General features: G+C 55.0%; 1 protein-coding gene across 3 annotated transcripts; it reads right to left on the bottom strand.

Annotated features, from left to right (window-relative positions):
• Positions 1–174: 174 nt before the first annotated feature.
• KANK2 (KN motif and ankyrin repeat domains 2) lies at positions 175–24,770 on the bottom strand. 3 transcript variants are annotated; one of them, XM_078055544.1, is made up of 13 exons: positions 24,668–24,770; positions 23,226–23,484; positions 22,164–22,278; positions 20,510–21,721; positions 10,067–10,234; positions 9,868–9,970; positions 8,622–8,861; positions 7,854–7,941; positions 7,049–7,268; positions 6,499–6,641; positions 4,293–4,493; positions 4,125–4,214; positions 175–2,047 (listed from the first exon to the last, which is right to left on the bottom strand). In XM_078055544.1, the coding sequence occupies exons 3-13, from the start codon at positions 22,198–22,200 to the stop codon at positions 1,994–1,996; spliced, it is 2,556 nt and encodes an 851-aa protein (XP_077911670.1). In that variant the 5' UTR covers positions 22,201–22,278; positions 23,226–23,484; positions 24,668–24,770; the 3' UTR covers positions 175–1,993. The 3 variants fall into 3 exon arrangements, with proteins under 3 accessions (XP_077911670.1, XP_077911668.1, XP_077911673.1); XM_078055542.1 differs by having other exon boundaries at positions 23,226–23,575; positions 24,668–24,763; XM_078055547.1 differs by having other exon boundaries at positions 23,226–23,424; positions 24,668–24,758.
• Between the last annotated feature and the right edge of the window lie 866 nt (positions 24,771–25,636).

The raw sequence follows: 25,636 nt of genomic DNA, 5'->3' as shown, positions 1-25,636 counted from the left end.
ACTTCATTTAAGTGTAATACTGTCTTTATGGACGTACCGTGGCCGGAAAGTCAAGTTAAAGGTCATGAATACACGTGAGAAGAGCACAGGGACAAAGGCGGGACATCCCTGGAGCCTCGCACACCAAGCCTCATGGGCAGGGGAAGGGAAAGCAGGGATAAATACGGACTTATCTGGGGGGGGGGGCGGATTGTCAATGAGCTGCTTCTAGGAGCTTAAAATAAACCTAACTGCTGGCTCTGGGGCCAGACACACAGGCACACAACTCTTGTACCACTTCTCAAAGCTGCCCCAAGTTGTGGCCTTCTGTCAGACATGAGCAGTTGTCCCCGGTCAGCTTTGGTTTTGTTTTCTCTCCGATTTACACACGTGTGCGCACGCACACACACACACACACACACACACGCAACCTAGGGTGTCTCCTTTGACCGTCCAAGCTCTTTTGTCTTCGGTACCTCCCTTCAGTCAAAAATCAAAGCAAGCCAGACTCCATCAAGCCAAGAAACCCACTTTTCTAGGAGAGAAGTCAGCGCCTCACTTTACTGAATGAACACGAGCACTCAGGGCCGTGGTTTGGCTTCAACCCTGGCGGCTGAGCTCAGAGAACTGGACGACAGGGGACGGGACACCTATTAGCTGGGGACCTTACTCCCTGTCATAAGGCACTTCTCAAGGCTCTGAACCCATCCTCCATCCCCGGTTTGTTGTTGTTGTTGTTGTTGTTGTTGTTCACAAAAGGAAGGAACTGGAAAGAAAACTATGTTAAGGTTCTGGGGGACAAAACAGGCCATGAAGGAAACTGTGTCTGGCGAGCCCTATTTCCAGCAGGCTCTGTTCCAGGCAGCTCCGGAAGGCCTGTAGGTTGTTAAAAAAAAAAAAAAAAAAACACACACACACACAGACACACACAAAAAAAACAAACCCAGCTGGCCCTTGTTTGGTTTTCGGCAAAGCCCTGTCTCTTTAAGTTTGCACTGGGAACCCTCGGGGGCAGCCAACTTTTAATTGTGCACACATGGAGTTTTTGGAGCTTGCCCTATGCTTTGCTAGCAAGCGCATAGGCCCTTTCTCCCCGCCCCGCTTTGAGGAGAGAAATTCTGGAGTCTGGGGAGGCTGAGGACGGCCCCGTTACCAGGGTTCTAAACCCAGGGACTCAGCAGCTGCTCTGGGAACTGGATTCATTTCCTGCGTCCCCAGGTCTGAAAGATTTTCTAGGAAAATTAATATTTGCCAGGGCCTCCACGCAGGGAGGGGACGGGTTTCTGGGTGATTTTTCGATGTGAACTGCTCACACATCTCGGCTGCTGGGTCCTGAGCTCCCTTACTTGAAAGCAGAAGGAAGGACTCAGCTTCCTGCCCTGAGTGACAAGGACAGAATCTGTTTTGTGAAGAGACCAGAAGAAAATTCTCCCAAGAGAGGTCTTGCGGGGGGGCAGGGGGGGAGGAGTGGACAAAACACTATTATATAGCAGACAATTAAATGTGGGGTGGGCGGGGGGTGGGGCGTTAAGCCACTCCAGACGTGACCCATGCATAATAACATTCAGGATTAAAATGAAAATATGCGATTCCAGTGACTTTCAAAATTGGCAACAAGGAATATGATTCCCCCCCTCCCCCGATAATGACTCAAAAATACAGTATTTTCCCTTTCACCCCGCTCCATCCATAATTGCCAGTTGATTGTTCTCCATGTTCTTCACAAACCCACGCCCCAGCCTCGGCCACTGGCGCCGATTTACGTAAGAATGTAGCTTCAGTCTGCACTGCGGCGGCTTTGAACTGGCCTACCCGGAAAAAACCCGCTTTAAGCTGGAGTCTTGCTGCTGTCCGGGGCTCCTCCTGGGAAGCGGAAGAAAAATCCACTTGCCTTTGAGACGTGGGCCTTGGTGAGTCTGCGTGGGGGCTGGCGAGGGAGGGGACAAGGGACGAGGGCCAGCTGGCTCTGGGGCTGGCTGGCCCCGAGCAGAGGTGCCCCTGGCCTCCCTCACAGCTACTCTTCGGCAGAGGATGACGCAGGACTTTCATCATCGGACATCGGGGCAAACTGAAACAAGCAGAATTCTTTTGTTGGGCATCATTTCCAGTGCCTGCCAGGTGCCAACTAGGTTGACTGGCCTCAGGGCTGAGGGGAGTGAACAACAGAACTTGGTCCCTTGGCCTCAAGGAGGCGATGTTCAGAGAAGCGCAGGGATGCTGAGGAGGATTTTCATCACAGATAAAGGATGGCGGGGGGAATGAAGTGGAGAGCAGGTAGTCAGGGCGGGAGGGGCTTCTGAGCTGAGTGACATTGAGGGATGGCGCTTTCTGGCAGAGGAAGTAACAAGTGCAAAGGCCCTGAGGCAGGAGCAGCGGAGAGGCTGAGCAGACTGAGCAAGGGGCAGAGGAAGAGAGTGTGGGGGGGAGGTGAGGGCTTGGTGGGCTCTGGGGAGGACTTCGGTTTTTTCTCCAAGCAGGGTGACAGCTACAGCGGGCTGTGAGCCGAGGAGGGATATACCCTAACTCACGTGTTCACAGTGACTGACCTCTGCTTGCTGGGGGGGCGGGGGGGGCAGGTACAGACTGGAGGCGGCAGTGAGGGTGGGAGCCAGGGTGGAGGCAACAGCAGTGGTCTAGGTAGACAATGATGGAGGACTGGGGTCTGTCCCTCAGGAGCGCCTGGGAGCGGGACCACACATCAGACAACAGCTCATCACCTGGTCCTATCACCCCCATCTTTCAGTTGAAGAAACTGAGGCCGAGCTGATCCCCAGGTGATGCCCTGAGCACAGCAACCGAGTCCCAGGTGTCCAAACATTCTGGGGAATGAAGCTGGGAAAACCTAGAGCCTCAGTAAGAACCTGGAAGTCACGTGGGCGACGGAGGGCTTATCTCAGTGACCTTCGCTCTCCTGGACTATTTGGGGGGGGGTCACTGTGGTCAACACCTACCATGCCACCCTCGAGCCAGGCTGCAGACGTGCCTCAGGGAGGCCAGGGCAAGGGCAAGGCAGAGTGAGGAGGAAGGAACGTGAGTTTCCTGACCTAGGTCTGGAGACAGACGGCTCTCGGGGCCTCCCCCATTCCTATCTGTGAGACTTTGGGCCGGGGGTGTAACTATTCTAAGCCTCAGTTTCCCCACCTGAAAAACGGAAAGGATAACAGTACTTTATGCAGCTGAATCAGGCTCTTGTGGAGGGTTCAAGAAATCATGGCTGAGAGGCACCTAGAATACGGTCCCTCAGACTGGAAGAGCTTGTCTCCTCCATCAGACAAGGGTATCGCTTTAGAGACCTATGAGGAGTGCCTCTGTCTCCCCCTTCAGACTGGAACGCCTCTCTCCTCCATCAGGCGCTTATGATACAGCAAGTAACAAAATTATCCTCCTCTTAGGCTTCCAGAGAGTGTTCTGCTAACAGGCATCATTTCTTAAAAACCCTGGTTTCTGTGCTCAAATAAGAGCGATGCCGAGTTAGACGCAGCTTAGGTTTCTTTACGGGGAGACATCTCAAGGCCTTGAATATACACTGACATGCTTCGAGCAGAAGCCAAAGGCCTCACTGTGGCCCACAAGGGCCTGCATGATCTACGGTGTCACCTCCTTGCTCTCATCTCCCTGATGCTCCTCAAACACACCGAGCACGCTCCCGCCTCAGGGCCTTTGCAGGTTCCCTCTGCCTGGACAGCCACACAGCTCACTCCCCCACGTCCGCAGTACCTCCCATCTCTCACTGTCCCCTCCTATCCTGTTTCAGATTTCTTTCCAGTATTTCTATCACCTGGTCATGGTACACTGATTTGTATATTTTGTATCTGCCTGCTCTGTGGGGGCAGAAACCGTTTCCTCTTCGGTTCGGGGCTGCGGCCCCCAGGGTCTACCATGCAGTGGCCCCCAGGGTCTACCATGCAGCAGGTGCTCTGTAAATATTTCTCAAATGAGTGAATGGTAATTAAGAGCCAGCCTTTGGAACCAGACAGGTCCAGGTTCAAATACTATCATGTATTCTCAGCTGTCTGTGCCTCATTTCCTCACGGGGGCACCAGGAAGGTTCAACAAGCATGGGCCCCATATGGCCCCAGCCCTTCCTAACCATCGGCCCCTCGAAGAGTGTCCCCCCCCCGCCCCCCGCCAGGGCTGACACTCACCGAGCACTTGATGTTCATGCGAGAGTACAGCATGGATGCGATTTCACTCTGCCCGGCGTCCAAGGCCACCATCAAAGCGGTGCTCCCGTCCTGTAAAGCATCCACTGCTATGACGAGCCCCGGGCGGTGCTCCCGCCCTCCCTGGGGCGCGCCGGGCTGGGGACTCACGCGGTCAGTGAGTGAGATGTCGCAGTTGGGCACGGCCAGCAGGAGGCCCGTGATCTCCTTGTGGCCGTGCTCGCAGGCGCACATGAGAGCCGTGGAGCCGTCGTCATCCTGCTGGTTGACGTCCGCTTCACAGGCCAGCAGAGCTTTGACCACGTCCACCCGCCCGTGGCTGACGGCCAGCATCAGGGCGGTCTGCCCCGCCTGGGCAGGGCAAGGAGCAGGGTTATGGACTATGCGGGGCCCCAAGGCATGACACCCTTGCTTGGAAACCTTCCGTGGCTCCCAAGTACTGTGATGGTAACGGTATCCCCACTCGCTGGCCTCCTTCTAGATCTCAAACAATCCCTCCCACCACCGGGCCTTTGCACCTGCTGGTCCCTCCTCCTCCTCCTGTCTCCTTCTCATCCCTCACGTCTGGACTTAAATGTGTCCTCTTTGGGGAGGTGCGACTTGCCTACCCATTCCCATCCCTAACTAAAGCAGGTTCCTCACTCCCAGGTGTCAATATAGATGTATACACTTACTGAGCTAAGATTTGTATACTTTTCCCGTATGTCAGTTGAACCTCAATAAAAATTAAATCAATGTTCATTAGTGGATGAATGGAAAAACAAACTACAGAGTATCACTGAGCCTTAGAAGGGCATGAAGGACTGATGCACCCCACACAGTGGACGGACCTTGGAAATATTATGCTCGCTGGAAGAAGCCAGACACAAAAAAACACATACTATGTGATTCTATTTATGTAAAATATCCAGAATTGGTAAATCCATAGAGATAGAAAACAGACTGGTAGTTGCCAGGAGCAAGTGGAGGGGGAATGGGGAGTGACTGCTAATGGCACAGTGCTTCCTTTTGGGGTGATAAGAATGTTCTAGAAATAGACAGAGGTGATGATTGTACAACATTGTGAATGTACTACATGCCACTGAGTTGTATACTTTAAAAGGAATAATCTGGGGCGCCTGGGTGGCTCAGTTGGTTGAGTGTCTGCCTTCGGCTCAGGTCATGATCTCAGGTCATGAGATTGAGCTCTGCGTCAGGCTCTGGGCTGGGCATGGAGCCTGCTTAAGATTTGCTCCCTAAAAAAAAAAAAAAATTTCTCCTTCTGCAACACCGCGCCCCACACGTATGTGTGCTCTCTTAAAAAAATAGTAATAATTTTTTTAAAAAAGATTATCCTGGGGCGCCTGGGTGGCTCAGTCGTTAAGCGTCTGCCTTCGGCTCGGGTCATGATCTCAGGGTCCTGGGATCGAGCCCCGTATCGGGCTCCCTGCCCAGCAGGAAGCTGCTTCTCCCTCTCCCACTCCCCCTGCTTGTGTTCCCTCTCTCGCCGTCTCTTTCTCTGTCAAATAAATAAATATTAAAAAAAAAAAGATTATCACTTTTATTTATTTTTATTTTTTTTAGAAAAGATTTTATTTATTTATTTGAGAGAGAGAGAGAGAGAGCGTGCACACAGGCACAGGTAAGGGGCAGGGGGAGAGGGAGAAGCAGGCTCCCCGCTGAGCAGGGAGCCTGACGTGGGGCTTGCTCCCAGGACCCCAAGATCATGACCTGAGCCGACTGAGCCACCTGGGCGCCCCCTAAAAATTTTTTTTAAGTAAACTCAACTCCCAAAAAGGGGCTCAAACTCAGGACCCCAAGAGCAAGAGTCACATGCTCCACCAACTGAGCCAGCCAGGGGCCCCTAAATGGATAATCTTACGTGTATTTCACCTCAGTTAAAATAAGTAAACCATTGAAATTATTTTTAATTAAAGAAGAACTAAATCAATAGAGAAGCCAGTGGGGGGGGGGCGCCTGGGTGGCTCAGTCGTTAAGCGTCTGCCTTCTGCTCGGGTCATGATCTCAGGGTCCTGGGATCGAGCCCCGCATCAGGCTCCCTGCTCAGCGAGGAGCCTGCTTCTCCCTCTGCCACTCCCCCTTCTTGTGCTCATTTGCGCTCTCTCTGTCAAGTAAATAAATAGAATCTTTAAAAAAAAATAATGGGGTTCTAAAGCTAGACCATGGGGGTTCAAATCCCACCTCCTCTAATCTGGCCTTGAGGAAATGGGTGCTTCTCTGAGCCTCAGCTCCCTTGTCTGTGGAGTGGGGATTCTCCCCCGGGGGCATGGAATAAGATCACATCTGGGCTTGGTGCACAGCCAGGACTTAGTCAGTGGGAAGGGCTGCCTGGGTCCGCAGCACGGACGGCCCGTACCTGGCTGGCTTTGGCATTGACGTTTCCGAGCCGGAAGAGCTGCAGGATGGTCTCGATGTCATCCTGGGTCTTCAGGGTAGCCAGGGCGGTGAGCATGATGGGGCTGTAGCCAGCACGGTTCTGCTTGTCCACCTGACACACACCTTGGGGGGGGGGGGACACTGGACCCTCAGACCCCAAAACTGGGGGAGCACCCATGAGAACCAGGCAGCATCTCCCCCATCAGTGGCCAGATTCCTCCCTTCTCTCAGGCTGAGAGCCCCATTCTGCCCCAGCGTCTCCACCTCCACTATCCTGCCCCATCAGATGAGGGACTTCGGGCCTTGGAGGGGGGCTGGAAGGTGTCCATGCTGTCCCTAAGGCCATGTCTGCCCTTTTCAGTACGCTGGGGCCTCGGGTGGGACGTGTACCTCCCTCACCAGACTGGGAGGCTGGCATGCTCCTCAGGAGACGAAGAAGGCAGCGTCTTCGCCATCGGGCCACCAGACTGGGGGGGGCAGCTGGCCCCCCCGCCCGGGGCCCCCGCTCCCGCCCGCCCCCCCCGGCTCACCACTGTCAAGCAGCTGCCGCACCACGGGGAAGTTGGCGTGAGACACAGAGTAGTGCAGAGCCGTGTTGCCGTTGCTGTCGGCGATGTTGACCACGTAGTCCAGCAGGCGCGCCGACATGGCCCGGAAGGTGACCAGGTGGCGCCGCACGAGCTCGGGGTGTGCGTCGCTGCGGCAGGCCAGGCGCAGCCATTCCTGCAGCACCGTCGTGTAGGCCACTTTCTGGCCGCCGTGCGGGAGGGGAGGCCGTGAGGGCAGCAGCAGCCTGCTCCCCAGCGGCCCCCCAGCCCGGACGAAGCCCCAGGTCGGGGAGTGTGGGTAGGGACACCCCCCCCATCCTGAACCAGAGCCTGAAGGAGAAGCGTGGGCAGCCCTCCCCCGATGAGCCCCTTGCACTCAACAGCGTGGGCTCCCCGTCCCGGACAAGACAAGGGCTCTAAAGGGACTCCAGGCACCGCAGTCCCAGATGTGCCCCCCGCCCCGCCGAGGAAGGCGTGAGCATCTCCATCCTGGGCCCGTGGTCTTCAAAGGCAAGTACAGACCCCCAGAAAGAGAAATGTGGCAGCAACTTCCCTCAAGCCCCCAAAACAGCAGGAACCAGAGGTCAGGACTGTTGGCAGGTGACCATCCTCGGGGCCCCTCCCACCATCCTGGCCCCTCTCTCCAGGGCCCCTTCCCCCAACGCCCAAGCTCTCGGCTGGGATCCCAGAGTCCCTTCAAAGCCGGCACAGGGAGACACTGTGGATGAGAACCTGGGGTGGGGGTGGAAGAGAAGGAGGGGACCCCAGGCCCAGGGCCCCATCATACCAGCTCCCGCTCAGTGAGGGCATTGGGGTTGTCCAGGTATTTTTCCAGGGCCAGGCAGGCTGAGATGAGGTCGGGGCTTAGCTCCATCCTGCCAGGAGCAGATAAGGGGGAAGTTTATCTTTTTTTTTTTTTTTTTTAAAGATTTTATTTATTTGACAGAGAGAGATAGCGAGAGAGGGAACACAAGCAGGGGGAGTGGAGGAGGGAGAAGCAGGCTTCCCGCTGAGCAGGGAGCCTGATGCAGGGCTCGATCCCAGGACACGGGGATCATGACCTGAGCCGAAGGCAGACGCTTAACGACTGAGCCACCCAGGCGCCCTGGGGGAAGTTTATCTTCAGAGCACTCGCCGCAGCCTCCCGGGTGACCCCAGACATGGGGAGCAGACAGAGCCCAAGAGAAAGTGGACATACAGGCTAAAGTTTATTCCAAGCAGGCAGTGGTGGATAGAAAATTGTTGCCCGACGGCAGATTTTTCACCAGGGGGGGAAGGTAGGTGTGGCGTATGTCCCAAAGACAGTGGGTGGCTTAAGGACAAACTTTGCTTGTCCCTTAAATTTTAACCCCAACAGCCCAAACTGCCCTCATCAGGCCCTTTATCAAAGCCTGTAGACCTTCGGATGGCCAGAAGGAGAAAGTGCTGGTTCGCCAATTCAGACTAAGGTGTGCACGACTGATGGCAGGTTCCCTCAGAGGGCGTGAATGGTGAGATCTGAGGCAGGGGTCACCCACCTCACCCCGTCTGAGTTCATCCCACACAGAAAACTGACCGGATCTCCTCCTCTGCATTCGCTCCTGACGCACCCTCCGCCACGGGCGCCTGCTGAGACTCCCGAGATAGCTGGCTCTCCTCCTGGCTACTCTTGGCCACCGCCGTCCCCGAGGGCCTGAGCTGGGGGGCTTCGGCCACACTTGGAACCTTCTCCTTTGGCTCTGGGGCCTCACTCTCCGTGCTCTCGTTGTCTGAAAAGTTCTCTGCTGTGCTAGAGTCCTCAGATGAGGACTCGTACCTGGGAAGGAAGGACGGGAGGAGTGAGGAGACGCAGCAGATGGGACAGGACATGGGCTCTGACCGCTTGACCTCTCTGCGCCTTGATTTCCCCATCTGTTAAATGGGAATAATGGCAGTATCAGCCTCACAGGGCCGCAGGGATGTGCCTTACAGCACCTGGCACACAGTAAGCGCTCAATAAACACTAGCTAGCACTGCGATCATGCTTGGGGTGGGTGGGGGGAGAAATACTGCTCTCACCCTCTACTCTTCAGTACCTCGTCTCCCTTGGCCCCTTATGCAGGTCTAACTGCGTCAGACCCTCACCCCACTGCAAACAGGTTCCTCTTGTGCTTCTTGCTGCCTCTGGACAAAGTCTAAGCTTTGGGCCTGGCATTCAAAGTCCCCAGACCATCCCTGTCTACCACTCCTACTCCTTATGGCTCTTGCTTCTCACGTGTGTTGCTTCCTCCTCCCACCTCTGAGCCTTTGTCCAGGCTGTGCCCTCCACCGGGAGTGCCCTCCCAACCCCCACTCTTCACTCTGCTGGCTCCTGCTCATCCTGCAGCACAATTGTCCCCTCCTTCAGTGTCTTCCCTGGGGACATCATTGCCTCCCCCGGCACCCTGCACTGCCCGAGTGTCCCCATCCCCCATCACTGCTCCAACCACACTGGGTCTGAACTGCGCGCCAGTGCCCGAGGCCCCACTGGACTGGGAGCTCCATCCGGGTAGGAAGCCGAGCCCAGCACCTTCCGAGGACTAGGAGACCAACGGCACAGCACAGGCTTGGAAGTCTGACCACCGGGGCCGACTCCCAGTCGCCGTGTGAGCTCCAGCAAGGCATCTGGCCCTGGAGTGCCTCAGTGTCCCAACCGTCTACTGCGCCTTGCTTAAAGGAGTGAATCAAAGTAAGGGGCCTAGGCCAGGGTGCATTCTTGGACATGAACAAACCAAGGAACAATCAGGAGGGTAGAAGCTGAGGAAAGGGTGGGAGCGTGGGGAGGGGTGGGGGGCTCCTCTCACCCGCCATTGACCCCCACAAACTGCAGGCTCCTCCGGTGGGCCGCGGGGTCTGCGGACTCCTCTCTGCGCTTTATGATGGACCGCACGCCTGCTGGGGGCTCACCTGGGGGGACAGGTGGTGTCGTAAGAATCTCCCAAAGCCAGACCCTATGCCCAGGCCTCCAGGGCCCCGTCCCCCTCGGCAGCCACCCTCACTCACCTGCACTCCCCGCCTCCTCTGACTTGCATGAGGCTGCTTGCCTGGTGGGCTCCGTGTTAGCAGCCTCACGGGCGCCCATTCCACCCGCGTTCTTCTCAGGCTGTGCCAGATGGGTCACTGCCACTCCTGGGGGTGATGAGGATGACTCTGCCAGAGCCTGTGGGAGCCCTGCAGGGGCAGGAAGAGAGGTGCTCACCGTAACAACGTGGGTCACATACCCCGGGCCAGGCGCTCGGAGGGCTGAGGCTTGTGTTGCTTCGTCAAATCTTCCCAGCCCATGAGATTCTGATTGTTACAGATAAGGAAACTGAGGCACAGAGGGTTGCCTGAGGTCACCCTCACCCTCTGAGCAGCAGAATATGATTCCAGCAGCCCGCGCTGGCAGCTGATCAGGGACAGGGAAGAAGACACTGTGACTACAATCCTGGCTTGTGACCAACCCCCCCCCCAAACACCACACTGAGTGTTATCTGGAAATAAGGTTTGATCACAGCCAAGAGTCCCCATCATGGTAGGGACTCAACTCTCCCATGAACAAGCTGTGTGACCTCAGGTAAGTCACTTAATCTCTCTGTGCCTCACGAGAATGACATCTCCTCCATCATGGCGTTGTTGTGCAGACTGAAGACAGCAACATGGGGGGAAAGGGCTTAGAACAGCGCCTGGACGTCAACAGTGCTCGAGGATCATTTGTTAACTCAAGAGAGCTGGAAGCACTATTTAGATAAGATTTACTAGTATTTTAACAAAAGCAAGGTTGTGTTATGGATATCACAGCTCCCTTCTTCTGAACTTTAAGCAGGTAACACTTTAACAATCAGGAAAAAGAAATAATAAGGGCTATTAGAAAATAAATGTTTTTTAAGATTTTATTGATTTTTTTGAGACAAAGTGAGCAAGAGAGAGCATGGGCAGGGGAAGAGGGAGAGGGAGAAGCAGACTTCCCGCTGAACAGGGAGCCTGATGCGGGACTCAATCCCAGGACTCTGGGATCATGACCTGGGCCGAAGGCAGACATTTATTTTATTTATTTATTTTCTTAAAAGATTTTCTTTATTTTTGACAGAGAGAGAGAGTGTACAAGCAGGGGAAGAAGCAGGCAGAGGGAAAGGCGGAAGCAGGCTCCCCGCCCAGCAGGGAGCCCAATGTGGGGCTCAATCCCAGGACCCTGGGATCATGACCTCAGCCGAAGGCAGACGCTTAACCATCTGAGCCACCCAGGCGCCCCCCGAAGGCAGACATTTAACTGACTGAGCCACCCTGGGGCCCTGGAAAATAAAAATTAAAACCCAGGTAAGGGTGCCAGAGTGGCTCGTTCAGTTAAGCGTCTGATTCTTGGTTTCAGCTCAGGTCATGATCTTGGGGTCATGGGATCGAGACTCGGGTCAGGATCTGTGCTCAGTGCAGTCTGCTTGAGATTCTTTCTCTCCCTCTGCCCCTCCCACCTCACTCACATGGACGCACGCGCGTGCACGCTGGCTCTCTCCTTCTCTCAAATAAATAAATAAATAAAATCTTAAAAAAACAAACAACCCAACCGGGTAGATTTTCAGTTTGGGAAAATGAAAGTGTTCTGGAAATGGACGGTGGGGATGGTCACGCAACAATGTGCATGTGCTTAGTGCCCCTGAACTGGACATTTTAAAATGGTTATGGGGGCGGGGCGCTTGGCCGGCTCAGTCGGTGGAGCATGTGACTCTTGATCTCAGGGTCATGAGTTAAAGCCCCACGTTAGGCATGGAGCCTACTGAAAAAAATAATAAAATAAAAATAAAATAAAATAAAATGCTTAAGATGGTAAGTCTCATATTATGCATACGTTATCACAATTTGAAAAACCACCCAGGTTGGGCAGAGGACAAAGGTGACTCAGTGGGCACTAGGTCCCAAGGGTGCCCACTGCCCATGTGGGAGTGAGGGCAGCAGGGAGCTCCAGGCCTGGATCACCAGCCTGGGAGCCAGGAACAGAAGTGCCACCGTGAGTGGCTGTCTGCATCTCAGAACCTGCTCAGGTTCCCCCAGGCCACGTGTGGCTTCTGTGTCCCTGCTTCCCCAGGACGTCTCATTTCTACCCCTGGCCATGGGCTCTGCAGACCAATTCCTTTCAATTCCTTTTAACAGTTACAACTTTTTTTTGACAGGCACAGTGACTACTTCCTCAAGTCCACGACCACTCAGAGTTAAGAGCAGAGAGTCACCAGTCAGCACAAGCAAAGCGTGAACACATGAGACACAGCCACAAATGGGTCTGACGGCGCCCAGCCCAGGGTGTGGCCGGGTCTGGCCGCTTCCAGGGCCGCAACCCGAGCCCTTGTGGGGAACCAAACACACACTGGGGTTTTTATGTGAGTCTTTTTTTTCAGATTTTTATTTATTTGACAGAGAGAGACACAGCGAGAGAGGGAACACAAGCAGGGGGAGTGGGAGAGGGAGAAGCAGGCTTCCCGCCGAGCAGGGAGCCCAATGTGGGGCTCGATCCCAGGACCCTGGGACCATGACTTGAGCTGAAGGCAGACACCCAACGACTGAGCCACCCAGGCGCTCCTATGTGAATCTCCTGATTTCTTTTTTTAAACTCTGTCAGTAAATTCACATCCAACAAACAAAATCACTTCGTGGCCAAGTGGGATGTGTCAGGAGGCAGATGGGCCAGTTCACCGTCTCAGTGATTGGCCCCAAACTCCAGATTCCTAATTTCAATGCCGGGGAGGGTCAAAAAAAATCAGGTGAGACAACATTTTGCACAGTGAAAGCAGCCGGTCACAAAAGGACAAATACTGCAGGATTCCACTTTTGTGAGGTCCTTAGAGGGGTCACATTCACAGAGACAGGAAGTGGATGGTGGGTGCCAGGAGCCGGGGGAGGGAACAGGGAGTCAGTGTTTAACTCAGACAGTTTCAGTTTGGGAAGATGGAAAAGTTCTGGGGATGGATGGTGGGGATGGCTGCACAACAATGTGAATGTGCTTAGGCCACTGGACACTCGAAAATGGGTCACATGCTAAGTTTAACGTTATGTGTATTTTACCACAATTTTTTAAAAGTGGAGGAAAAAAAAAAAAAAAGAAATAGAGCAGCCCCATAGCCCATTCTGCCCCAAGGGAAAAGCAGGCCAAATGGGGCAAAATGATACCACAATTTACATGGGGGAACTGAAGTCCACAATCAGCTAAGACAACTTTACGAAAAAGGGCAAAGATGGGGAACCTGGCTGAGGAGAGAGTAAAACATTCCAAACGGCCACAATGGCCCAACAGCAGGCACAGCTGAGGGAAGAAAGGGGCCAAAGGAACAAAGGCGAGAAGGCCAGGCCCAGGCCCCAGCTGAGGAAGCTGGGGTTAAGACCAAGGGGTTTCCACAAATTGGTGGGAAAGTTGGTCTCTGGGGTGTAATGCTGGGAAAAGCAGCTTACTCGCCCCAAGGAAAAAAAAAAAAAAGTCAAGCTAGGTCCCTACCTCACACCTTAACACAAAAACTCTGAAGGATCAATGTAGCTACCAGAAGCTACAAAGCTACAGGAAGAAAATGTAACAGAATATCAGGGACCTCAGGAAGGGGAAAGATTCCTTTAGAAAAATTCCTCAAAGATGGGGCGCCTCGGTGGCTCAGTCAGTTAAGTGTCTGACTCTTGATTTTAGCTCGGGTCATGATCTCAGGGTTGTGAGATCAAGCCCAGAATCAGGCTCTGCACTGAGCATGGAGCCTGCTTAAAATTCTCTTTATCCCTCTCCCTATTCCCCACGCTCTCCCTCTCTCTAAAAACAAACAAGCGAACCTCAAACCACATATGAAAAATACAAGATGATCTCACTTACATGTAGAATTGGAAAAAAAACAAACTCCTAGATGCAGAGAACAGAGCGGTGGTTTCCAGAGGCAGGGGGTGAGGAAATGGGAGAAGGGGGTCAAAAGGTAGGAATTTCCAGTTATGAGATAAATAAAGCCCGGAGATGTCCTGTCTAGCATGGGGACTATAGCTGATAATGCTGTATTGTACATTTGTAAGTTGCTAAGAGAGTAGACCTTAAACATTCTCATCACAAGAAAGTCTGTAACTCTGAGCTGACAAATGTTAACTAAACTTACTGCGGTCATCATTTTGCAATATATACAAATATCATTATTTGTATACCTTGAATGGGTACAATGCTACATGCCAATTATACCTCAAAACCTGAAAAAAATTAAAAATTAACACAAGAAGAAAAGAAAAATACGACGGATTTAACTGTATCTGACATGAAGATTTCTACTTGATTAAAAAAAAAAACAAAAACAGGGGCGCCTGGGTGGCTCAGTTGTTAGGCGTCTGCCTTCAGCTCAGGTCATGATCCCAGGGTCCTGGGATCGAGCCCTGCATCGGGCTCCCTGCTCAGCGGGGAGCCTGCTTCTCCCTCTCCCTCTGCTTCTTCCCCCGCATGTGCTCTCTATCTCTTTGTCTCAAATGAACAAATAAAAATCTTTAAAAAAAATTAAAAATAAAATAAAAATAAAAATAAGCAAAAACAAAAACAACCCTCATAGACAAAGTTAAATGAGGGGCGCCTGGGTGGCTCAGTCGTTAAGTGTCTGCCCTCGGCTGAGGTCATGATCCCAGGGTCATGGGATCGAGCCCCACGTCGGCCTCCCTGCTCAGCTGGAAGCCTGCTTCTCCCCCTCCCCCTGCTTGTGTTCCCTCTCTCACTCTTTGTCAAATAAATAAATAAACTCGTAAAAAAAAAAAGTTAAATGATAGAAGAATGCACATTATGGGAAGATACTCACAATGCCAAAAATGGCCAAGGGATTATCTTCTAGAACAAGACTCAACAAACTTTTTCTGTAAGGGACCAGACAATAAATATCCTCAGTTATGTGAGCCATAAGGGTCTCAGCGGCAAAAGCAGCCCTGGACAGTATGCAAATTAATGGGCGTGGCCGAGTCATGATAAATTTGAATTTCATATAATTTTACTCATGTCACAAAATGTTGTTCTTCTTTTCATATTGTTTAACCATTTAAAAACATAAAAACCATTCTTAGCTTTCGAGCCTATAAAAACAGGCAGTGGGCTGGATTTGGCCCAAAGGCTGTAGTTTGCCAACCTTGAATCTGGAATATGCCAGAACTTCTCAAAATTGTCCGAGGAAAAATGGACAAAGGCTACGAATAAGTGATTCACAGAAGAATCTTATTAAACATGGACGGTGATGCCCAATCGCACCAAAAAAAATCAAAGAAACGCACATTAAAACTCGGAGATACCACTTTGCACCAGTGTCAGATGGGCAAAACATGAGACAAAACTTTGTGCCGGTGGGTATGTGGGGAAATGGGCACCTCGCATCCAAGCGTGGCTGGTGGGAGTGTGGACAGGCAGAGTTTTCCCAGAAAGGATCAGACAAAACGTGGAGTGAAGTGAATTCCCTGTGATTCAGCAACCCCAGGGGAGGTGACACTTGAAGACAGCGCCGTCACTGCTCACGGCCGCCAGGAGCTGGAAGGCACACAACTGCCCACCGACGGGGCACGGAAAAGAAAAGTGTAGCACGCCCCTAGGGCAGAAGGCGACGCAGTCATTATAAGTGACAAGCCCGAGGTACCATCATCAGGATGCAGAGTTCAAAAAGAGTGTACAGAGAGAAAAAAAAAAAAGAAACAGCAAGATTTCTTCTTCGGAAATCACAATACCATTTTAGGAAGTCAAGCATGCACAGAGCATATTTTTCAAGGACACTGAAATGTCTAAATAAGCTTTTGGAAGGTGGATTGCGAGGAATGGTATTACATGGGCTGGGGGGGCGGGGAGAGTGAATGGCATAGGGCAGGGGTTGTCCAACTACGGGCCGTGGGCACGATTTTTGCATTTTTGATGGTTGGAAAAAAACAAAGAAGAATGCTATCTGGGACATGTGAAAATTATATGAAATCGGGGCGCCTGGGTGGCTCAGTCGTTAAGCATCTGCCTTCGGCTCAGGTCATGATCCCAGGGTCCTGGGATGGAGCCCCGCATCGGGCTCCCTGCTCCGTGGGAAGCCTGCTTCTCCCTCTCCCACTCCCCCTGCTCGTGTTCCCTCTCTCGCTGTGTCTCTCTCTGTCAAATAAATAAATAAAATCTTTAAAAAAAAAAAAAGGAAATTATATGAAATTGAATTTCACACAGCCCCACTTGTCCCTTTATATATTGTCCACGCTTACATGCTACACAGGGAGAACCAAGGCACTAAACTCATCAAAATGCATACATTAAATATGCAAAAAATATTTTTACATATTATAATAAAGCTTAAAAAAAAAAAAGAACCAAGCTGAACTGAGCCATCGCAACAAAGATGATAACGACCCTCAGCACTGAGGGTGGAAGGTGAAGGTGGAAAAAGAAACAAGTAAAATGAGAGGGCTGGCGTGCACAGACCATCGGAGCTGGTCGCTGTGAGCTGAAGAATTTAGATGAACTAGGTTTGGACGTCCTTCGGGCCAAAAGACTTTTTTTTTTTTTAAGATTTTATTTATTTATTTGACAGAGACACAGCGAAAGAAGGAACACAAGTAGGGGGAGTGGGAGAGGGAGAAGCAGGCTCCCCTCCAAGCAGGGAACCTGATGCGGGGCTCGATCCCAGAGCCCTGGGATCACGACCTGAGCCGAAGGCAGACGCCCAACGGCTGAGCCACCCAGGCGCCCCACCAAAAGACATTTTTAAAAATGTAAACCACTCAGCCACCCAGTGTGGGAAGGGAGTGAGGCCACAGGGGAATAAAGCAAGTTGGCAACAGACGTCATGGGCCTCAAAAATGGTCTTCCAGGGGCGCCTGGGTGGCTCAGTTGGTGAAGCATCTGCCTTCGGCTCAGGTCATGATCCCGGGGTCCTGGGATCGAGCCCCACATTGGGCTCCCTGCTGCTCAACGGGGGAGCCTGCTTCTCCCTCTCCCTCTGCCCCTCTCCCCTGCTTGTGCTCTCTCGCTGTCAAATAAATAAATAAAACCTTAAAAAAAAAATGGTTTTCCAGAAACGTGTCCTGAGAAAACAGAAGACGTGAGGGGTTTCTGCAGGAGGAAGTCCGCGTGGCACGGATGACAGCAGAGACCGACGTGGCTGTTCAGTAAATACGGCATCCCAGGAATTTTTAATGACGAGAAGAAATGGCTCTGGGATCATGTTAAATCCAAGAAACCAAAGACGTAGTTTGAATCCTGCCCTCATGAACAGTGGGCAACCACCCTAGGCCTCCGTTTCCTCATCTGTAAAATGGGGATGAAAACACTGCCCACCGCATCCGCATCCGGGTGGCTTGGGGAGGTGAGTTAAAATATGAAAAGAGCGTCTAAAAATGCCCTGGCCCCTTGGTGAGGCTGCCGAACTGCTTTTCAAAGTCAAGTAACGCAAAACAACGCTTTCCATCAGCATCAGTTCCCTGTTGCCAGGCTTGAAAAATACGTATTATTTTCTGCATTAAAAATTTCGGAAGGAAAGAAGAAGTGCTGACAACAGCTGCGTCTGGGCGGTGGTGGGTTTACTGGGGTTTTGCTTTGTGTTCCAGATTTTTCTGTTACTTCCCAAATTTTCCACCAAGAATATGAATTGCTGTCAGAGGAATATGTTTCGAAAGGGAGCAAAGGACATTTCAAAGCCCTGGAGCCCCCACGGATGTACATGCCCAGCTGCCCCTTCTCCCAGTCATCCCGCTGAGGCGGTGCCTTTGGAAGGTGGGCGGGGGGGGGGGCGCTGGTGAGGTGTCCAGGCCTCTGCCTGCCCCACCCACCCTCGTCAGCCCGAGGGGAAGGCTGCTTCTCACCCTCCCTGCCCTTTGGCTGCAGTGAGGGAATTCTAGATGGCAGAGAAGTCCTTCTTGCCGCCGCCTCCTCCAGGGAGTACTCCCAGATCCACCCATCAAGCTGGCTGACCTGAACACATGGTTGGAACGCTTCTCAAGTTCTGTACTATCTAATTTCATTTTTCACAGTGCTTCTCCCCAGTCTACAAGCCCTACAGGACCCACCTCTGATGCCCTGCTACCTCTAGACCTTGCTTCTCCGGCCTCATCCTATTCCAGCTGGTTCCACACCTTGATGTGCTCAAGGCAACTCCTCACTTCAGGACCTTTGTCCCTGCTGTGAACACTCTTCTTCCCACCTCTGTGCCACCTGCCTGCCTCTTCTCTTTCACGTCTTGGTTCAAAGAACCAACAGCCTGACGCCACACGGAACACTCGATAGAAACTGACGCATTAAACCTCACACTGATCTGGTGACACTGGGCTGTCAGGACCCCCGATTTGCAAATGAGGCACACAGAGGTCAAGTAACTGGCTCAAGGGCACAGAACTAGGAAACAGCGAAATCAGAATTGGAACCCAGACCCACCACCCCATCCAATTGCTGCCTGCCCCATGCCCCCGTTTTATCCGCTTCAAACACGTATTCTCTGAAATGGTACTTCTTCACTTACTATGGGGCTTCACGTGTTTATGGCACGGGCTCTGTCTATCTTGTTCACTGCTGCGTCCCCAGTGCCTAGAAGAGTCTGGCACAGAGCAGACATTCAATAAAAGTATGCTGAAGGAAAAGACACTAAAATGAACTGGCACACTCCAGTTCTGCCCAGGCAGAGCCAAGACTGGGGCTGGCTGCAGCAAGAAGGAATTAAGTGAGACACAAGGAAGAACTCGGGGGGGCAGCAGCCTGCACAGAGTGGGAGCATCACTATGTCTGTGTGTCCCACAGGCAGGCAGCCCCATGGCTGCCCTAGGTGGCATGTCTGGAATGAAGGCTGCCTCTCAGAAATCCCAAGGCTGAGCTGGGCAGGGCCCTTGGCTGGGGGCCAGAGTCAAAGGGCCGGGAGTTTGTGATGGACACAGAACAGAGGAGTGGTGTCCGGAGCTGGCCAGGAACAACACGGAAAAGCAAGAAAACACAGCTGGGTCCCCACCCTCCAGCTTGTGCTCTCGGGTCCCGCCATGGGGCTCTGACATTCGAGACTGGGTTGAGGGCCTGAGCTGCACCTTTGAGCTCTCTGTAGGTTCAGGCTGACCTTGGTCTAGATCCTGGCTCAGCCACCTCCTGGCTGTGACCCAGGGCCAGTACAACTTTTCCCTGAGCCTCAGTTTCCCCAGCTATAAGCAGAATTGGCCTGAAAATTATCAAAAGCAGCACCAAGCAGGGATTGAGGGTTCACTGTGCACATTAATTCACACGAGTCCTAGAGGGGGGGACTATTGCTATGCCACTTACGGATAGGGAAGCTGAGGCTCAGAGATGTGAAGTCCCTCTAGGGCTACATCAAGATGTAGAATTTGAACCCAGGTGGCTTGATTATAAAGCCCCATACTCTTTAGCATTCCACGAGTGAAACCCTTAGCGTAGCACCTGGCACTAGGCTAGCGCTTGATAAAGAACAACTGTCATTAGGGGCGCCTGGGTGGCTCAGTCGTTAAGCGTCTGCCTTCAGCTCAGGTCATGATCCCAGGGTCCTGGGATCGAGCCCCACATCGGGCTCCCTGCTCAGCGGGGAGCCTGCTTCTCCCTCTCCCTCGCTCCCCTTGCTTGTGTTCCTGCTCTCACTATCTCTCTCTCTGTCAAATAAGTAAATAAAATCTTAAAAAAAAAAAAAAGAACAACTATCATTACATGAATCATTCCGACGGCTTCTCCCAGGAGCCCAAGGGTAGCAGTGGTGGGGCAAGTGTCATTTTGCAGATCCCACATCCTCTTTCCTGGCATACAGACTCAGCACTTCTGCCAGAGGGACACCTCTCTGTTCCCTCAAAGGCCACCGGACTTGGGTGGGGCTCCTCTACCCCCAGGATCTGGAGTCGGGCAGTGAGGGACACCGTGATTGGCTCTGTGATGGGTACATGACTGCCACCGGCCAATGAGGGGTACCCCTGGGAGTTTTTTATGGGCACTATTTGGACTGAGAGGCTCCCTTTCCACTGAGATGGAAGGACAGATGCCTGGAGTGGTGGGGCCACTTTCACTCACCTGAGAAAGACAACTCCAAGGCGCACAGAAGTCAGAGATCCTCGATGATATTGGAGCACCTAGATCCAGCTATACCTAAAGTTGTCCCTAAGTTACACGAACAATACGTTTCCTTTTCCTCGCCTAAACTGCTCTGAAGTTGGTTTCTGCCATTTTCTGAATAAATTGGGTGGGTTTTTTGGCCCAACGAACCAACAGTCTTAGGGACCCTCCCTCAAACCCTCAAAAACCTCCTGTTTTCTGGATACTTACAACATACTAGATATGAAAACGCACACTTAATCAGATACCTGATTTTTCTGCATGCCTCCCTACAGCACAGAATCAGTGGTACAACTGTCCCCTTTTTTGCAGGTGAAGAGACGAGAGGCTCTGAGAGCCAGAGTGGTTGGTCTGCTGGAAGGCCAGGGCTGGGGGCTACACCCTGGCATTCAGAGGAACAAAGAGGACCTCTCCACCATCCTCCCCTGTCCCCTATGGCTCACCTGTTGTCCCATCACAGCTTCGTTCCGTGATGCTGATCTTTTTCACCAGGTGGACGTTGCCAGTGGGCGCAGTGGACGCTGGGAACGCTGTCTCTACCACCTCATGGCTGCGGAACACAGCAGGGCTCTCGACCCTTCCAGACGTCGCCAGGGACCGCAGCCCTGTCCCATAGGGCTCCAGACTCTGGGCCCGCTGTGCAGGGGCCCCGGCAGCTGTACTGGCCACCACCTCCACCTCCCGAGGGCCCTCTACCACCCGGACAGTGTCCACGCGGATGGGGCTGTCTGGTGGTGGCCGGGGCCGGGGCGGGGGATCAGCCTGCCGGGCCTGAGCTGCCTGCAGCTCCCGGAGGGTTTTCTTGAGCTGGGTCTCCAGCACGGCGACCTGAGCGGCAAGGGCTGCTTCCCCGTCGGGCACCCCCAAGTCCCGCTCCCGGACCCAGGTGCCCACGCTCCGGGTCTCGAGAGTCACCGGGTCCTCGGGGGTCTCTGGGAGGTCCAGGCAGAGCTCGCTTCGGCCCCGGGCCCCTGTGGGATGGCCCAGGAATTTCTGGCTCTTGAGCTGTACTGTGAGCTGCCGTTTCTCCTCCTGCAGCACAGAGAGCTTCACCTGGAGCACGGGGATCAGCTTCACCTGCTCCTCCAGCTGCCGCAGCTTCCGCAGGGCACCTGCCATCTGTTCCCGCACGTGGGCCAGGTGCCCGGCGCTGGGAGGCACAGGTGTGGACAGTCCCGAGCCCCGTGGCGTCGGGGGTGGCAGCCCCACGCCCACCAAGGAGCTGGTGGAGCCTGCCGCGCTGGGGGTCAGGGAGCCCAAGCCAGTGGGCGCAGCCGCCTGGTCCTCCAGGCGGCGACGGGCGTCCAGCAGTGTGCGCTCCACGCGCGGGTTGAAGCCGGCTCGGGTCTCCAGGGCACCGTACTGTGGGTAGAAGCCACGGCCACAGTAGGAGTAGGCCGAGTGGCGGCTGTCCCCACTGGCATTAGAGCACAGAGACTCGGTGGATGTCCACCAGGAGCCAGGACCTCGGGGCAGTGAGCCGAGGCGCGGCCGGCGCTGCACGGCGACTCGCCGGAGCGTGTGGCCTTTCTCGATGTCATCCACGTACTTGAGAAAGTCCAGGTCGAGGCGGTAGCCGTAGGGCGTCTCCACGGAGTACGGCGGGTCAGGCTCCCTGGCAGGGAAGGCGGGTGGGGAGGCTGGGCCAGGGGTCCCTGGGGTGTGAAGAAAGACCAGGGCCTCTGAACACTGCTGTCCCCTCCTCGGGGTGAAGACTCACATCCCTGGGAGAGTCAAGGTTTATTTGCCCAAGGGCTGGGAGCCCACTGGGTGCTCAACCGTGACTCCATCTCAAGGCAAGGCCCTGTCCCCCCCTCAGAAACCCTCAGGGCAGGGCTGCGCCTACTCCGTCAACACCCCCAGCACGGGGACCTGTGTCTCTACTCAGACCAGCCCCTTTCCCTGAAAGACTGTCTCCCCCATCAGACCCTCCAGGGCAGAGCCAAGAGGTGCTCATTCAGGCCCTCCGGGCAGGGCTGTATTCTACCCTCAACACCCCCCCCCACACCTCCTCCTCCCTGGCCTCTACCCCTGAGGCGGGGCCATATCTTTCTCCCAGACCCCAAGGCAGGGCCCCTTCTTCCTGAGACCCCTGACCTGGGAAGGGGGCTGGCACGTGCAGGACTTGGGCCATCCTCTGGTCTGCAGATGCTCCTCAAGAGTCACCTGGGGCCTATGACTCAGATCACCTGCAGCACAGGCCGAGGCGTACCTGGGGAGAGAGGATATTGGAGCCTGGAGTCAGGAGGAGTTCTGCAGGGGGAGGGGATGTGGCCACCCCTCCCCCACAACTGTCCCCCTCCCAACCCCCCCCACCTTCCCCGAGTCCGGGACCCTCTCATAGGAATACACCCGGCCTGGCTTGTGGAAAGGGGTTGGGGGGAGGGCCCCCGAGGCCTGGAACAAAGAAACCAAACCTCACGGCCCGCCTGCACATCTGTCCAGCCCCTGGACAGGCTCCAGCTGCTCCCACAGCCCCGCCTCCACAAGGCCCTGGGCCGGGGGGCCCCAAGCCCGACAGGCCCCACCCTTCCTGCACCCCTCCTCTCAGCCCAGGCCAGAAGCTGGCTACAGGGACAGATCGGGGCTGAGGTGGGCAGGGGCCTGGGGCACTAAGTGGGGGACAGTCTTCCTGCAAAGATCCGAGCACACGGAGACACAGGCACAAGGAGAGATGGAGCTCAGGGTAGGGGACCCCAAAGCAGAGCGGGGTCAGGCTAGCCAGAGTGGGGGGGGTAGGGAAAGTTGAGGGGAGGCAGCGAGGAGCAAAGCCTTTCCTCTTTATGGAAACAATTTTCTCTAAAAATAAACAGTTTTGCTGCCGGGCTACACGAGAACTTCCTGCCCCCCCAGGATGCGTCCGGCTCAGGGGCGCAGCAGGGATAGATGGCCGGGTGGTGGCCAGGGAAGTCATGGGGGTGGGGGGGGAGGAAGTAAGAGAGGGTGCCTGGAGGCTGCAAAAGGGAGGGACAATCAAAGCCTCTCACTAACCCCTCCTCAGCCCTGGAGGCCAGCCAGGACCCTTTTGTCCCCACCACTCAGCCTGAGCTTGGCCAGTCCTTTCTGCTGTCTGACCTCTAGCCACCCTGCTCCAGAGGCCCCATCCCATCCCACCAAGGAGGACCCTTTCTGGCCTACGGGTGCCAGGGCAGTGGGTACCTGGGAGGATGGGCCAAGCGGGGCACCTGCCGGGCATGAAGGCGAGGCTGGGGCTCCAGGGGCGGCCAAGCTTGTCCTCTTCTCACACCCTGCTCGCCTCTTGCTTAGTCTCTCCACGTCTCTCCGAGTCTCTCCACATCCGTCTGTGTCTCGATCCACTTCTCTCTCCCTCTCTCTCCACGTCTCTGTCTTTCAACGCCTGGAGCACAGTCACCAATTGTATGAAGTTCGGTTTTCCATCTGCTTGGAGGTTCACCCCCTACACACCAGGGAGGTGATCAAAAGTATTTTCTGGAGACCTGAGAGAGACTGGTGGCAGGAAGCAGAATTGGAATAGCCTGTGGGGGCCCCTGGAGGTGAAAAGCGGTGGGGCGAATAATGGTGATAAGTGTAATAATCACCCCAGCCGCTCATTTGATCACAACATTCCCATCAGGCGCACGGTTACTGCCCTGTTTTGGAGACAGAGAAATGTCCAATGACTTGCCCAGGGTCACGAGAGGAGGAAGGGGCCGGGTGTGGACTTGAACCTACGCCTGGCAGATTCCCCACTGCCAGGGCCACACCACCCTCACCCCCAACTCCACATCCCTCTGCCCATTTCCCAGACACAGAGACTGAGGTCTGAGAGTGTCCAGTCATCTGCGAGGATGACTCCAGATCTAGAAAGCAGATGGAGGTGGGGAATGTGGTGGCTGAAGCCCCTCTCCCTGTATGGGACCCCTGGGGTACAGAAAAGGAAACACCGGGTAGGAGAGAGATGGAGAAAAAGGGAGGCGAGACGCTCCCAGAGGGGACAGGTAAGGGGGCGCGGGGTCCCGGGCCGGCCCGAATGTCCGGCGGGGTCTCCCTGAAGCCCCCCTGCCAACCAAACCCGGACGTCTCTGGGGTCTCCCCGCCCCAAAGATGGGGGCAAGGGTGACCCCGCCCGTGCAGGGAGGGGGCGGGGCCTGCGGGGTCCCCGGCTAATGGCAAACAGCTGCCGCTCCCCATGCCGGCCCAACCGCCAGGCCGAGGCCCAGCCCGGCCGGACGCCCGGACGCCTTCCCGCCGTCTGGGGCCTGGCTCGGCTCGGCCACGGAGGAGGGCGAGGGGGGGCAGAGCGGGGGTAGAGAGGTAGAGAGGAGGACCGAGGTGGGGGAAAGAGGCAGAGGGAGGGCAATGATGCGGGAAAGGGGCAGGGCGAGAAGTACAGATGGAGGAGGATGGGGCCGGGGAGGGGAGAAGTAGGGACGGGGTCAAAGACGGGGGAGGGAGGGACAGAGACACGGGGAACGAGACACTGAAAGTCCGGAAAGTTTGGACCTAGACGGTGGAGTTGGAGGCAGCGGCTCGTAGAGAACGGCGAGGTCGCGCCCCGGGATTGGGGGTGGGTGGGGTGGGGACCACGCTCGAACCCCGAACCGGACTCGAACCCCGACCCAGCCTCGGGTCCTACTCGCCTCGCGCGCTCCGGCCGCCGCAGTCCCTGCGTCCCGCCGCCCGTGCGCCCTCCGCGCGCCACCGCCCGGCCGCCCGGCCCTCGGCGGTGGCTCCGCCCCCGCCCTGCCCCCTCCGGGCCGGCCCCGCCCCCAGGCGCCCGCCCCCCCGGGCAGCCGTGGAGGGGGATGCCGGGAGAACGCGATCGCACCTGGACCGCAGGTGTGTGTCTGTGTGTGTGCTCGCGCGCGCGCAAGGGGTCCGGTGTCGTCCTCTCGCCCCTCCTCCCCGAGTCCCCAGAGCACGGTCCCCGCCACCGCCGCAGCTGGGCGCTGCGGGGGGCGGGAGGGGGCGGGGCTGGCCAAGGCCCAGCTCCGGGAGGGCGCGGGCGGCGGCGGCGGCGGCGGCGGCGGCGGCGGCGGCGGCGGCGGCGGGAGGTCACCCCTCCCCCACCCCGCCGGCCGAGGGCTGGAAGCGGCCCAGCACAGGCCTGGTACGGGGTGGCGTGACTGCCGCGGGGTGGGGAGTGGGGCTGGGTCAGTGCGAGGCTGCGCAGGCAATGGCTAAACCGGACCTGGGCTCCAATCCCCACCAAGCCTCTAACTGCCTGGTGCCTCATTTTCCCCACCTGTAAAACGGGGTTAAGAATGCTTCCTACCCCCCTAATGGCATTGAGAAAATTCACTAACTAGGAGGCGGGGGCCTAATGGAGATCAAAAAGGCCCCATAAATGGGGCGGTGTCTTTTTAGGAGCCATTTAGCGCAGTGCTGAGTCCTCTGCCAAGAGTTTAATTAATGTTACTATTATTCCCCATGGGCACGTGACATTATTTGTGTGTTGCCTCCTCTACTAGAATGTCAGCCCCACCAGGGCAGGAATTTGCATCGGTTGTCACTGCTGTGTTCCTGGCACCCAGTGAGTTCTCAGAGTCTGTCAAAGATCAGGGTGTGTGGGTGCGCTCATGACCCAACTCCCAGGATCCACATCAAAC

The sequence above is a fragment of the Halichoerus grypus genome, chromosome 1 (assembly GCF_964656455.1).
Source record: "Halichoerus grypus chromosome 1, mHalGry1.hap1.1, whole genome shotgun sequence".
Taxonomy (NCBI): Eukaryota; Metazoa; Chordata; class Mammalia; order Carnivora; family Phocidae; genus Halichoerus; species Halichoerus grypus.
Note: the sequence above shows the minus strand (reverse complement) of the source record. Positions and strands in the feature narration are given on the sequence as shown.